At 46.0% G+C, this 15031-nt stretch overlaps 1 protein-coding gene across 1 annotated transcript; it reads right to left on the reverse strand.

Annotated features, from left to right (window-relative positions):
- Positions 1-1498: 1498 nt before the first annotated feature.
- LOC109782653 (transport inhibitor response 1-like protein Os05g0150500) lies at positions 1499-6627 on the reverse strand. The gene is made up of 3 exons (XM_020341279.4): positions 5937-6627; positions 2950-3442; positions 1499-2631 (listed from the first exon to the last, which is right to left on the reverse strand). Exons 1-3 carry the CDS (start codon positions 6431-6433, stop codon positions 1855-1857), a joined length of 1767 nt encoding a protein of 588 aa, XP_020196868.1. The 5' UTR covers positions 6434-6627; the 3' UTR covers positions 1499-1854.
- Between the last annotated feature and the right edge of the window lie 8404 nt (positions 6628-15031).

A 15031-nucleotide genomic window follows, 5' to 3' on the forward strand; every position in this document is an offset into this window, starting at 1 on the left:
CTGCTCTGTTCTTCGTGGTGGGGGCGGCTGGGTGGGGGGGTGGGGGCGGCCGGCCCGCGGTTTGTATATGTCCACACCCTACCGCCAGAGACTCCGGCGGTAGGTTCAGACATCCTACCGCCGGGCGAAGCGGCGGTAGGGTGTGACGGAGGGGCACGGAGGCCGTTATCGTTGCTGACGTGGACAAGTTTGCTACCGCCGCAGGTTTCGGCGGTAGGCTATAGGATTCTACCGCCGTGCCTCGTGGCGGTAGGGGAAAGGGTCAAACCTCGAAAAACTTTCAAACTGGGGTCAGATGTCGATTTTGTTTGACAAAAGGGTCAAAACACGAAATTTTGCCGCATGGCGCGGCAAATTTGATAATTTTGACCTGTGGATGAAATCATTTCATAAAATGAACTGTTCTTAAAAAAATTCACTCAGCTGACCATTTTGAATGGCGCCTGACACGAAGACGCCACACTACACTGTGCAGCGCCTGATTGACAGGCGATGAACGCCTAGCCAGCGTCGCACCCTGGTGATCCGAAAATTATTAAATCCGTGTGCAGCGCCTGAGAGCTAGGCGCCACACTATACAATGTAACGCCTAGAGGCTAGGCGCTACACTATATAGTGTGGCGCCTAGCTCTTAGGCGTTGCACATTGACTTAGTAATTTTTAGTCAGTCCGGGATGCGACGCTGGGCAGGTGTGTAGCGCCTGTCAGTCAGGCGTTGCACAGTGTAGTGTGGCGCCTTCATGTCGGGCGCCACTCAAAAAGTCAACTGAGTGATTTTTTTTTAATAACAGTTCATTTTGTGAAATGATTTCATCCACAGGTCAAAATTGCCAAATTTGCCGCATGGCGCAGGTGACTGACATGTGTGATATTGTTGGTGTCAGATATCAAGTTCAGTTTAAACCAACTACGTACTATTGAACTACTAGTGGTAAACCAGAAGCTCACAGCAAGAGATGAAAATACGATCCTAAATGCTCCTGCTATCCAGCATAGGCTGCATAGCAGCTTGGATTTTGATGTCAACAACCAGCAGGCGACATCCTATTACGTAGTATCAGTTAAATGCATTGTTGCATTGATGCTCTTGCTGAAATAGCTCAATCGCAATTAATCTCAAGTAAAGGTGAACTGCAGATGTTTCTCTTACAAACTACTAGATGAATGAAATTCCATGTGATATCTGAAGATGAGGTCAAATGATCAGCCATCTAATCTACAAGTGGGTCAAACCCAGTTCATTTAGCATCTTTTGATTAGCCAAGCAATCAAAAGTTAAGCCCTCTGACATACAGCTCTATCCATATTTTGCTACATTCTACTAACAGCCAGCACTCAGATGTCGCAATCAAGGAGAAATTTGTGCTTCCATGCATGACCATAAACCCAAGGCCAGGCACTCAGATGTCACAGTTTCCAGGAACAAAGAGAACACCAGATGACCATAATTATTTAGCATCCAGAAAAACACATAATCTGAAAGGCGGGGCCAAAAAAGTAGGGGTGACAAAAACTCAGCTCCAGGTACAGTTTATCCAGTAGTAGTACAGTACAATACAAGATTAAAATGGTGCCATATCTTTATACATAAAAGAACTAAACACGCTAAAGAAAACAAACCGACGTTTTCTCATGACGCTATCTAGCAGTTTCTGTAATCCACCCACAGCCTCCTACAGTTATTAACACCTGAAAAGGCCTCCAGTCTCATCCTACACTTGCCGATTCGAGATTTTACGACAGCTTCATCCAACCACCAGCCTTTCTACTTGACAGAAAAATTCTATGTTATGCTAGGAAGGTGTTGAAGGTACCAATCCAATCCAGGTTGAAAATGAATACACCACTGTACCCTTAAACAATCTGGACATAATCTGGTGTGTCGGACCTTGGACCGGCAATTGTCCGATACACATACAATGTCTCGACCGGGCTATCATCCGGAAGTGACTCCACAGGGCATGTTCGTCCAGGATCGTTCATTATCTCCACGGTAAGGCGGGGCATCTTCTCTGCAAGCTGTCGGCATGCGCCCAGGGTCAATGAGCACGACGACATCCAAAGGGATCGCATTGTCTCCAGCTTGGCAGCATTTGCCAGCAACGGCTTATTTCCAAATGGGCAGTCCCTGATCTCCAGCTTCTTCAGGGTCTTGCAGCCAGAGAGGATATAATGCAGGCCAAGATCACTGTTCCCAGCAAAGGCAATTGACAGCATCTCAAGACAATTACCATTTGCACCGATTGATTTGAACACGAGATCTGTAAGAAGGCCAGACACAGAGAGGCGCCTAAGGCCCTTGCATGATTCCACAATGGCACTGAAGCCAGCATCAAGAGACTCCCGTGTGACGTAATCTGGAGTACGGGGCTCAAGGATGCATAACCGGAAGCAAGTGAAGTTGGGACGGTTCTTTGCAATTGTAATGAGGGCCTCATTCGTCATCTGGCCGCAGAAGTAGAGAACTGACTCCAACATGGGGCAACTGGCAGAAACATCAACCAGGCCTCTTTCAGTCAATAAAACTTGCCCGGCACCAAAAGGGTCAGACGGGAAGACCCGCAGCTCTTGCAGTTTACTGCAAGAGCCTGCCACGACAGCTAGACCATGGTCCTCGATTAGGTCCATCACCTGAAAAACACAGCTTAAACTTTTCAATGAAGTAAATATTAATGAATAAAACATGGAAAGTGAGACATTGATCATAATTCAGTTTCAAGAACTACACTGTTGTGGGGCAAGTAAATATCTTGTAGTGGTTGGCAAAGAACTGGAAAGGGGCAAAAAACCATAGTTGTTTCTGTTTATGCCAATACGGAGATCCTAGCTTACATTCAAAGGGACATTATCAAGCATTTATGGCAATATTCACTTAAGCAATGTGAGTGTATATTTGCAAAATAGCGTGGGCATTGAAGTTGATAAATACTAAAAGCACAAGTAGCATACCCATAATTGCTGCAGATTCTTGCATCTGCTAATAAATTTTATTAGCTCAGGGCCTCGCACAGTAGCATAACTCAGATTGAGTGATGTGAGGCCTTCACATACACAGTAGAATGCTGGCAGGTAATCTGGCACAGCATCCCAAGCCCCAGAGAGCCTTCTCAGGCTTTTACAACCTGCAAATGCCGCTTCGAGCTTTGCAAAGAGATCCGAATGATACTCAGCAGAGAATTTGCCAGTTCCGAGTTCTACTAGTTGCGGAGCCTTACGAAGAAGGCTAGCAACCTTGTCAAGAGGGATAGCATTGTTGAGCTTCAGAGTCTTGAGGTTGCGGCATCTGCTCACTAGCCGCTCGAGTACAGCGAAATTGACCTCCCCTTCTAAGCATGAAAAGTTCAGAGTTTCCAGAGAAGTAAAGGATTCCGGAAAGTAACTGAGCCAATGACTGGAACAATCCTCAATGTAGTTCTCTTGGAGGTCAAGTTCTCTTAAATTCCTGCAGCATGGAGAGTAGGAAGAAATTAGAACTTAAGGATAGGCGATGAACCATATCTGAAAAGAATGATGAAAGCAGAACAAGAGTTGCCCATTAGTCCATTACCAACACTAACATCACTTGAGAAACAAAGTCCATATGAGTATTTGGAGGAAGAATCAAGGCAATTTATGAGAAAATAACAAATAACTGCAGGTACACTTGGCTATGGCATTACAAAGATCATGATAATGAAAATGGATACAGCAAATAAAACATTGTATTGCTTTATTCAGGGTTCAACTAATCTTTGTTCATGTTCTTACTCCAGTTATATCAGTTTTTTGTGTGCTCACTGCTCAGGAAACTTTAAAGTCAACATTTGCAGTCAATTAGTGTTATCTAGTATCTAGAGACTCATGGAGATTGAGCCATCTGGAACAAGTTATATGATTTACAAACCAAGGTGTTTCACAGGAACATCAGTGTAAAGCACCATTAGCAAAAATCAGTCTTCAGCATATAAGGTTTGCTTTGCCTTTGCGGTTACAGCACCTATGTCCACTATTTTAGTGTCCCTTCCCCTATTCTCAAGCATACTAGATCAACAGATTTAAGCTAGCCACAGCAGCAACTAGAAGAGAATTACTAGATAAAGCACAAGCAAACCGATACAGATAGACAGAGCAATGAAAAAGGTAACAATAGAAACAAACTCAAATACTTCAATGCTCACAAAATGCAATCTTACGCAGGACACACCAACTTCAATAGTGTATAACAGCACACACCTAAAGTCTCCATGATTATCAGGCGGCAGTCCAGGAACTTATTTTAGATGCAAAATAATGGTAAGTATCAGGTTTTTCTTGGCTGACAAGGACACTTGCTAAGATCTCCATTATTTGCAGCCTCAGGATATGATTAGTATGAGCTAGCTAGCTCCGCCATAAATTGGATCTAGAGCTGGGCCCCCCTCATCAGACCCAACTACTTCCAAACCACAACAAATTTTTTTAGGCAAGAAAAAATAATATGAACTACCCAGCTTAGATTCAATTACGTTAACTATCAACCTCATCCAAAACAAGATATTGAGGACTTCATCAAATGTTGAATTCACACATACCAAATTATTTATCAAAACAAGAACAAGGAAAGTGCTTCTGACGAACTACATTGCATTACCATGTCATGTCCAGTCCAAATGATACAAAGTGTGCGCGCTCACATCTATGTAGTCAAAATTTTCTAGGACGAAGAAGCTCAAGGATAACAGAGTCTAATGATTTGTTATGCATCTGCATATATGGCATTGGACTAGAATATAACCAAAGCACATTCAGTTACTTCAGCCTCTCTTCTATGTTTGCACAGGATAACAGAGTATCAAAAACTGATCGAACATCATTAGCCTTTCCTCACAGCTTAATACTTTCCTATCACTCAAAACGATCGAAACAGTACTGGTTGTGCACATTAAGTACTATGGATTTCTATCCAAATTCCTACCAAATCCTTCAAGTTCCTTTTTAAAAGGTATGGATCTTATAAATTCCTACTTTCTGTCTAAGGGATTCACGCAAGCTCAACTAATCAGACTACAAAGGAAGGGATCAAAGTTGCTTGTTTCACTAGTCCATTATATGCAGGCATTATGAACACTGGAGCAAATATCACATTCTCCCTTGAGAATCCCCCAAAAAAGGTAAAACCAAAGAAATGGGAATCCATATCTTCAGAACATGCTAAAGACATGTTTCTTTAGAATCTAGAAGCTCAAATCAGGAGGGCAAGTCCACAAACACACGCGATGGTAACTGAAAATGGAAAGGAGAACAATTCAAGCGAGATCCGGTGCCTCAGGCTCATGACGTGGGGATATACATTTTTTTAAGTAAAGGCGCATCTGATTGGTTTTAATTAAACTAGAAATAATTCCATCCTTTTGGCAAAAAGAGAAAAAGGGATGCATCCATCATTGGTACACAGATAGATAGATATCGTCTGCCAATCCCACAGATCCGTTCACGAGAGATCATGCTCACACAATGCAATCAAACATGGGCCAAAAGCTTCTGAAGAACAGGATGAAGGCTAGTTTGCAAATCACAGTTCAAAGCTTTGAAAGACATGACACTCGTTTGACTAGCACAAGAACACACTTGAGCTTATTAGGAGAGAAATAACAATAGCAGCTCCTTTGAATAGATCAAATCCATTCACGCTTAAACTAGGAATAGATCAAATCTTGACTGAAACTTGCATCAATGTCAAAGAAGTACCAAATGAAGCGCACACAACAAAATCAGTTGTTTTGCTCAAAATCGTTGAACCATTTTGAGGAAAGCCAGAGAAAATGTAATCATTTTGGCCGAACCAAGAACTGGTTAGATCACAAAAACCGAAAGCTCGAATGACCGAACAAAGCTCAAATCTGCAAGAGAAGGGAGCAAAGAAGCACCCAAATCTCCCGTCTTAGCTCAAAGCTTGACCGCCAAAGTCGGGGCCTCACCTGCAACCTTCGGTAATGGCGGCGAGGCCGGCGGTGCTGAATCCCTCGCATGAGACGAGGCGCAGGACCTGGAAGTTCCTGAAGGAGGAGGCGATCATCTCCAGGCACTCGTCGGTGACGACCATGCGCTTGAAGCTGAGCTCCTCGAGCAGCGGCCAGCCGTCGGCGGCGGCGGCGACCCAGGGCGCGGCCTCGGCGCCCCAGGCGGGCGGGACGAGCCCGAAGTCGGCGAAGTGGGGCTTGCCCTTGACCTCGGCGGCGCGGACGGAGGGGAAGCGGTCGACGGCGTCGCGCGGGGCGGCGGCGTAGCAGTTGGCGACGGCGAGGCGGCGCCGGGAGCGGCGCTCGGCCCCGAGCCAGCCGTGGCAGACGGCCGCCGCGGCGCCGCGGTCGGCGGCGGCGGGGAGGAAGGAGAAGGCGTGCTCCAGGACCTCGTCCGGGAGCGAGTGCCACGGCGGCGCGGCGGCGGCGCCGTCGCGCGCACCGCCGCGGCCCATCGGGGCGGCGCGGGCCGTCGCAGGGCCCGGGCTGGCTACCCGGCGGCTGGCGCGGGCCGGTGGAGCGCGCGGGGAGGCGGCGGCGGCAGGGAGAGCATCTGGAGAGGAGGGGGTGGAGAGAGAGGCTGCTGGCTCTCTCTTCTGTCTCTGCTCTCCCCCCTGGTCTTCTCTACTTCTCTCCTCCCCTCACCCTCACCTCTCTCTCTCTCCCCCTCTGCTTTTCTATTTTCATTTTTTTTTTGAGAAGGAGATTTTTATTTTATTTTCTTTAGATAGACAGTGAGAGAGAGAGGACTGAGTGTGTACTGTCGTTGTCCTTTTGTTTTCTTTCTAGAGAGAGGAGATTTTTTTCTTTATTTTCTGTAATGTATTTCAGATTTATTTCTCATTGTTTCAGATTTATTTGTTTTGAGAGAGAAAAGAACTGTTTTTACTGCTCTGTGCTGAGATAGGGGTGAGCGAGCGAGCATGGAGAGGGAATGAACAGTGATGGAACTGATGGTAGGATGGAGGCGCTTGTTTCAGCTTGGGCTTTTTTGGGATTTGGGACGTGGACGCTGTGGATTCTGTGCGCAGTGGTTTGCAGCCGACGGTGTTCCTTTGAAGTGAACGTCGACAGTAGTTGAACGATTTGTGCACGATAACTCAACCCAGCCTTCAATCATGTGTGTTCAGTGGAGAATGATCGTTGGATCACATGTCGTTTGAAGTAGTCTGTGAAGTCGGTTCAAAGAAGTCGTCTGCGAAGTAGTCTCGCTTTGATATTGCCGGCATAAATTTTGTAGGGAAACTTTTGATGTTTTACAAGCTTTTTCTTCTGCGAATAGATGTTTTACAAGCTTTTACAAACCAAACATACCTTGTCGCATATACTAGTAATCAGAGCTTCGAAAAAAAAGACCATGAAATTGGTAGCTGCCAGAACGATTATTTCCCAAAAATAGTTGCTTTTAGCAACTCATATGTTTCATAATTTACCATGGAGCCATGATATAGGGTCAATACTTCTTCCAATGTTGCATTTAACCATTCATATTAAGATTAATAAAAAAATCATCACAAGCTCCTTTTCACATCAAATTTGATGGTATGCTAGGCATGTCATATATTGTTGATTTCTAGCATGATTTTTTTGGTATATATCTATATCTTTTTCTTGTTGTGATCCATGTGATGCTTTACTAATTACGATACACCTGTATGTGCGTATTTATTTTGGTAGAGTCATACAATAGCTCTCATCTGATGCTTGAACAACACGGTAAATCAAATCATTCACGTGTGAAACCAAAGTTCAGACGATGGGTTTTCCATCGTACTAAAACCGGGCAAGGAGGTATTGTACGTGCGACAGTTGCGATTTTGTTGTGCAAAACAAAAGTGTTGCACACATGACTTTTGCATCCATGAAAGCGTCTGATGTGTGATTATTGTGTTTGTTTATTTCAACAACAAAAAGAACCATCATTTAGTTCTTTTTTTTGCAAGAGATGAAAGAAATGTAAAAGCAATCACTGCAATCTTATGTACCCTCGAGCGCACCTCCGTTCACTCCCCCTCCATGTAAGATAAAGTTTACCGTCACATTGTAGCTGAGGAAACTACTCACACGATGAAGGAGGGGCGGGGAACACGGACGCCAAAAATTGCAAAAGGGACTCAAAGGAGCAAAATATATGTCTTGTTTGTTCTAACCATCACATTAATATGTTGTTTTATACAACTTCTGCTCCTTCTGATCACTGGGGAGCCAGAGGTCTTCCCTGGACTTCCATGGAATACCAAAGAATAGCTAATCCATCGGTATACTGCTGCTAGCTTGCTATATATTTGTTGTCATATTGCTATAAAATTGCACAAATGAATACTAAGGAAGAAATTCCTGGCTCAGCCACTGCTTTCGATCCAAAGTAACCACGACATTTATTTATTTTTGGATCGGAGGGAGTACCTTGTAAACCTAATACTGGTACACATATATTTCGAAGATAACCAGATAATGGTAGGAGCATATAATTCTCCCCTTCTAGCTCCATCGTGTCTCATCAAATCCTCATCCTGTTACATGATTGCTGGCTTGTTGCCCCATCGGCACTGTTTTGAGATCCAAAAGCTTCCACGTACTATCATTGTTCGCTCCACCGCCTTCACTACTGTTGTCATTATCATCCTTTACAAATAAATCATATTCCATATACATAAACCTATCGATCTACACGCCACATGTCAGCCTCACCACACGTAGCTGAATCTCGGGAGCCTTCGCGCGCAGAGGATCCCTCCCTTCGCTCGCCTCGGGCGCGGTCCCCACGCAGAGTGGGCAGTGGAGCCAGGCACCGGCGAGCGAGCATGTGACGGCCGCATGGGCTCACGACTTTTTACTGCCCGCTCACTGACCGGCCCAATCACAAGGAGTAAAAAAAACAGTAAAAATAACTCCCCGAAAGATATCACGAGCAAATTTCACTTTCGCCTTTTTTGACCTGGCTGCCCCCCTCACCCTATCAAATCCCAATCTCGAGATGTTTATTCTCCTCTCTGGGAGGGCTCCTTTTTACTGTTGACGATGAAACTTGAAACCCAATCTCACTGCAAGCATCTTTTCAACGGTAAAACTAGCAGATGAGATGAGAGTGAGACGCTTTGTTAGTTAGTTATAAGCCTCGTTAACGAACGTGGGCGAAGGTTGTTGCGTGCTGGACTCATCATTAGTGGTAAAGTCATCGCCTTAGTTGAAATTCTTAATTACAAGCCAATATATTGCTGAAACTCTTCCTTGCAAATAAGGAAGTGAACCGACTAGTTTTTTTTGTTGAAATAGAAGTTTGAAACAGCACTGTACTCTACTATTCCAGTGTACTTGCCAGGATGCATGAGATACAGTGCAGATCCATTAAAAAAATGTTTGTTGATTGATTTTTGCAATCCGCAAACTTCTTTTAAAGATGATTGATTTTTTGCAATGGTGCGTTTAGCAGGATAAAAACAGGGGGATTTGTATGGATTTGTGCTAATTAGGGAGTACTCCTACTCAAATTACCCTACGCACTAGGTTAGGGTAGCAATAGCAATAGCACATATACTAGGCGCTAACACCTGTCATCCACCGATAAGCACAACCGTCCTTATCTCCTCCTACTACTAGCCCTCGGCCCCATGACAGCAGTAACATTATTTTACTGCCGTCCCTGCTAACCAAACAAGACTTGTTTACCGGGAAACGCTTGGGGAGCCGTGAAAAATACGTACCGCGGCACGCACGCAGCACGCGTCCCCAGCTGCTGTTACGGCTTAATTAAGGGCTTCGAGCCGCGTGAGTGATGGAGCATTAAACCCGATCCAAATCAAATCGAATCAAACGCGGACGAGGAGCGAGCTGATTAGCCCATGGCTTAATTTACTCTGATTAGGAGTGGCCGTGTTCTGCTGGTGATTAGCTGTAATTGTCTTTTTTAGGTCGGGACAGCTTGATATTTTTACACCGAGCGTGGTGATTTTACTGTTTCTTTTGCTTCTCATGTTTTTTTTTCAGATTTTAGACATTGGCATACACGGAGATTAAGCAGTTCCTGCTAAGTTTAATCCAGGGTATTATTATCACAAGCTTGTTGACATGGCAAATTGCATACGACGGAGTAGGAATATCTGCTTAGAGGCGTATGGAGCAATGACACATGTCAAGAGAGCTTAGAATATAGGGCACCCGAAACTCCGTTACAACAACATGTTCAGCCATAATGGTGGAAACAAGATGGTCGTCCGTTTTAGAGGAAGTAGTTGAAGTAGGTGGATGGAAGTGGATGTGTAGTCGAATTTGAGCGAGCAATCGTACCAAGACACTCCATAAAATCTTATCGTGAGAGAACCAATGTGTGATCGGATGATTAGAAGAGTAGTGGTACCTCCACCCACCGAGAGTTAAACCATAGATTTGACGTTTTTGTGTCGCATAAAGACGGATTATTCTTTGAATGAGATATGAGTCTACGTCCGCAGCGGGCGCTTGTTGTGCTCATAGGGATGAAGTGTGCGTGTATGCATTCATATGAGTTGTATGTGCATGTGTGAGAGTGTTTGTGCATGTACTGTGTTTCTCAAAAAAAACTTATCACTTGTCGTCTGGTGTGGGTTCTCAAAGGGCGTGGTTTCGGAGGATTGCTTTCCTGTGCGGCTATGCATGCATTCGCCGGGATGGGGTCACCGGAGTAGCAACTCAACACTAGGATCTCTGCTACATTGTGTGATGGTGTCTCGGACTAGGGGTCACTCACCACGTGGTCCTTGCCAGGCGGGCCGGGCCAAGGACCCCCCCCCCCCCACACACACACATTGCGATCCACAGGGGGGGCATCTCCAGATGGCCCAGCCACCCAAGGTGTGTATAAGGAATGTTCCCGAAGACTTGGCGCCTACTTCAAGACTTAGAGGTCGTCTACAATACGATTATCATATACGTAGCCGACTTATTTGTAACCCTAGACCCCCTAGTATCTATATAAACCAAGGGTAGGGCTCATGGAAGGGACAAAACAATCTCGTGATAGATCAACATGTACTTTGTACTCCATCCCAAATCAATACAAACACAAACATGACTTAGGTTATTATCTCTTTAAGAGAGCCCGAACGGTCGTAAAACCTTGTGTTCATGTTACCATCGCATCTAGGCTACTAGCTCGGGAACCTCCTACCCGAGATTCGCCGGAATTGACTCCTTCATTGATGGCCCATGCAGGTCCCGCTACGTAACCGACGTGAATCGATGGAGATCAAGATTGGCGATCAGGCCAGGCCGTCATGTCCTGTGTGTCGGGTCAGGCCTTTATCTTTGGCAGCGTCACCTTCCTAGCTGATTCGGCTGGCCACCTATGCCAGATCGAAGCTACTGCCCCGACGGAGCAAATTCCCGTCAAATCCCACGGTAGGGTTCATGATGAGATCGGAAGTACCGCGACAGAGTCTGCACACACTATTTACCCAGGTTCGGGCCTCCGAAGAGTAATACCCTACATCATGCTTCTTCTTGTCACTCATAGTGAGGGGATACCTCGTGCAGAGGATTACAATGGTGTATGGGATATCTACCGAGAGTTAGATCTGAGATTGGATGGTGAATGAGGGCCTGGGCCTCCCTTTGTATAGGCAGGAGAGGCATATATGGTGTACATGAGAGGGTCGGTGAGATCGGTTGGGCCGTCGCCCTCTATCTTGGGGGACACGCACATCGCCTCCACTATCTAGGGCTTCCTGGTACCCTATGGGCCTGGTGGGGCCTATCTAAGGTTAAGGTCGAACCCCTTATGTCAGGTACGTACCCCAGGTACAGGACCACGTCAGTAGCCCCCGAGCTTGGCGGATGTCGTGGGTGCCCGAGCTCCAAGGCCTCCGTCGGGCTCCTTTCTTCGTGCGTCCGGCCTTCGCAGCTTCACATGGAATGAATTCCCTTTATCTTTTTGGTAGCGTTGCTGCTCTTCTAGGTAACAGGGCCTAGAGCACCATTGGCCGACCCACTTCCGGCGTAGGTGCCATCTTGGGTAAGATTCGCCTGGCTCGCTTGCTTTCAAATACGATGGTTGGATAGCCACATCAGATCTTGTCGATCCTCCTTTATCAGGTCTATGGTAGATCGCAATCGATTACACCTCCTCTTCCTAGGGATCAATGGCCGCCCCTCTTACCACCTCCAAAGAAGGGCTCGGCCAGGGTGGCTTGCTCGACACGTGATACGTCTCCAACGTATCTATAATTTTTTATTGTCTCATGCTATTAGTATCAATCTTGGATGCTTTATATGCATTTTTATGCTATTTTATGTCATTTTTTGGGACTAACCTATTAACCCAGTGCCCAATGCCAGTTCCTGTTTTCTGCTTGTTTTTTTGTTTTCCAGAAAATCAGTACCACACAGACTCCAAATACTACGAAACTTTTTGACGATTTTTTTTCCGGACATAAGAAACCCAAGAAGCTTCGGGAGGAGTCTAGAGGACAAACGAGGAGACGACAAGGCAATAGGGTGTGCCCAGGTGGGTGGTCGCGCCTTGTTACCTTGTAGGCCCCATGTGGATCCGTCTGACCTAATTCCACTTCTATAAATTCACAAATATTGGGAAACCCCTAGAGAGCCACCCGAAACACTTTTTCTGCCGCTGCAAGCTTCTATTCTTCCGTGATCCCATCTGGAGGCCTTTTCTGGTACTCTGTCGGAGGGGGAATCGATCACGGAGGTCTTCTACATCATCACTGCTGTCTTCGGATGATGCGTGACTAGTTTACCACAGACCTATGGTATATAGCTAGTAGCTAGATGGCTTCTTCTCTCTCTTTGATCTTCAATACAATGTTCTCCTCGATCTTCTTGGAGTTTTGTTCGATGTAATCTTCTTTTGCGGTGTATTTGTTGGGATATGATGAATTATGGGTCTATGATTAGATTATTCATTGAAAGTAATTGAGTCTTTTTTGAAATTTATTATGCATGATTATGATAGCTTTGTATTTCTCTCCATTCTATCTGTTTGGTTTGGCCAACTAGATTGCTTTATCTTCAGTGAGAGAGGTGCTTTGTAATGAGTTCAATCTTGCGGTGCTCTATATCCCAGTGACAGAAGGGCACAAGAGGCATATTTGTATTGTTGCCACTAAGGATAAAACGACGAGGTTTGTTCATATTGATTGGGTTTACTTTGTCTACATCATGTCATCTTGCTTAAGGTGTTACTCTATTTGTCATTGTGACGTCCGGTTAATTAAGCTATAGTAACCCTCTACTAATGATGCCACGTCACCTTCGTTACTGTTGCTAATCCCTCGTTAGTTCAAAAACCGATTCAAAATTCAAATTCCAAATATGGCATACAACAAAAGTTTTCAAACAATAAAACAAAAATGTTCGGTTTGTGCCAAATAATTCATAAGTAATATTGGTGGATAAACCAAGTCTTTATAAAAAATTTAAATGCACTTAACTAAATAAAACAGTAGCAAAATAGTTATTTGAATGCTTTTAAATTAATAAACAAATGTTAAACTAGTTTATGTAGTCACCAAACTTTTTTAAGGCCGTGGGTTATTCAGAGACATTAATTTAGGAGCTATTGTCATATTTTACAAAACTAAAGAAATTAAAAGTAAAATAAAACAGAAAAAGAAAAATAAATAAAATAAAAATACAAAACAGAAACAGAAAATAAAATAAAAAGAGAACCCCACCACTGGGCCAGTCGGCCCAGCTGCTAGCCAAACCGGACCAGGCCGCCCCCCCCCCCCACTCCCCTTATCCCCCTCACACCCCCGAAACCCTAACTACCGCACCCCACTCCCCCCACGATTCCTCCCCTCGCCTCTGCCCCCGCCGCCGATTCAGATCGGGGCGCGTCCCTGGCGCCACCACGCCGTCGTCCCGAACCCCGCCGTCGTAGTTTGCCGGACTACCTCGTCCCCGTCGCCCCGACCTCATCTCCTCCCCGACCAGTGACCTCGCGCCGTCGCCGTTCGCCATCACTGCCGCCCGAAGACCCTCCGTCGCCGGAGCACCACCACCACCCGGACCTCGTCGCCTCCTCCCCTGCGTCGTCGTCGTCCCCGACATCCTCCCCGCACCCCACTGCCTTGACCCTACGCTCCCGCGGTGAGGCCTCGTCCTCCCCTGTCCCCGCGCCGTCCGCGCCTCCCTCGATGCGCCCCCGCGCGCATGCGCACCATCGTGTCGGCCACGCCGTCGCCCCCCTTGCCGCTCCTGACCGTGCCCTGCCGCGAGCTGCAGCAGCTGCTGCTGTGCTGCGGCGCTGCCGCCCCCACCACTGTTGCCCTCCAGCGCTCGCGCTAGCCGCGCCCCGCGCCGCCCCTGCATCTTGCTGCCTCGCCTGCGCCCTGCCAGCCGCCCGACGGCGCCCTACTCCCCGGCCCGCGCGGCTCGTCGCCGCACCATCCACGGCCTCCTGCCGCCCGCTTCCCCCCACGGTTGCCCGCAGCGCCCGGCGGCCTCGTCCCACTCGGGCGGGCTACGCCCGCTCCCCGTGGGCTCCCACCCGTTAGCACCGCACCCGTTAAGGCCCCTGTGCCTATGGCAAACAGGGCCCACCCCCAGAACGTTTGTTAAAAAAAAGAATTAATTGAAATTAAAAATAAATAAATAAAAGTAATTAAAATATTAATCAATTAATTAATTAAAGAATTAGTTAACTTAATTAATCATAATTAGATTAATCTAATTAACTAGTTAGTTTAATTAAACAGTAGTTAGATTAGCTAAATCCTAATTAAACTAAACAGAGTATGACAGGTGGGTCCCACATGTCAGTTTGACCCAGTCAACGCCCTGTTGACTGCTGACGTCATGATGATGTCTGCACACACTATTCTGGATAATGTTGATTCAAAAAAATTAAATAAATCCTAAAAGTGATTTAAATCTTTAGAAATTAATATAAAATAATCTGTAGCTCAGATGAAAATACTTTGTACATGGAAGTTGCTCAGAACGACGAGATGAATCTGGATACGCAGCCCGTTCGTCCGTCACACATCCCTAGCATAACAAACTCGCAAGTTTTCCCCTCCGATTCATCTGTCTGAAAACGCAAAACACCGGGGATA

The sequence above is a fragment of the Aegilops tauschii genome, chromosome 1, assembly GCF_002575655.3.
Source record: "Aegilops tauschii subsp. strangulata cultivar AL8/78 chromosome 1, Aet v6.0, whole genome shotgun sequence".
In the NCBI taxonomy this organism is placed as follows: domain Eukaryota; kingdom Viridiplantae; phylum Streptophyta; class Magnoliopsida; order Poales; family Poaceae; genus Aegilops; species Aegilops tauschii.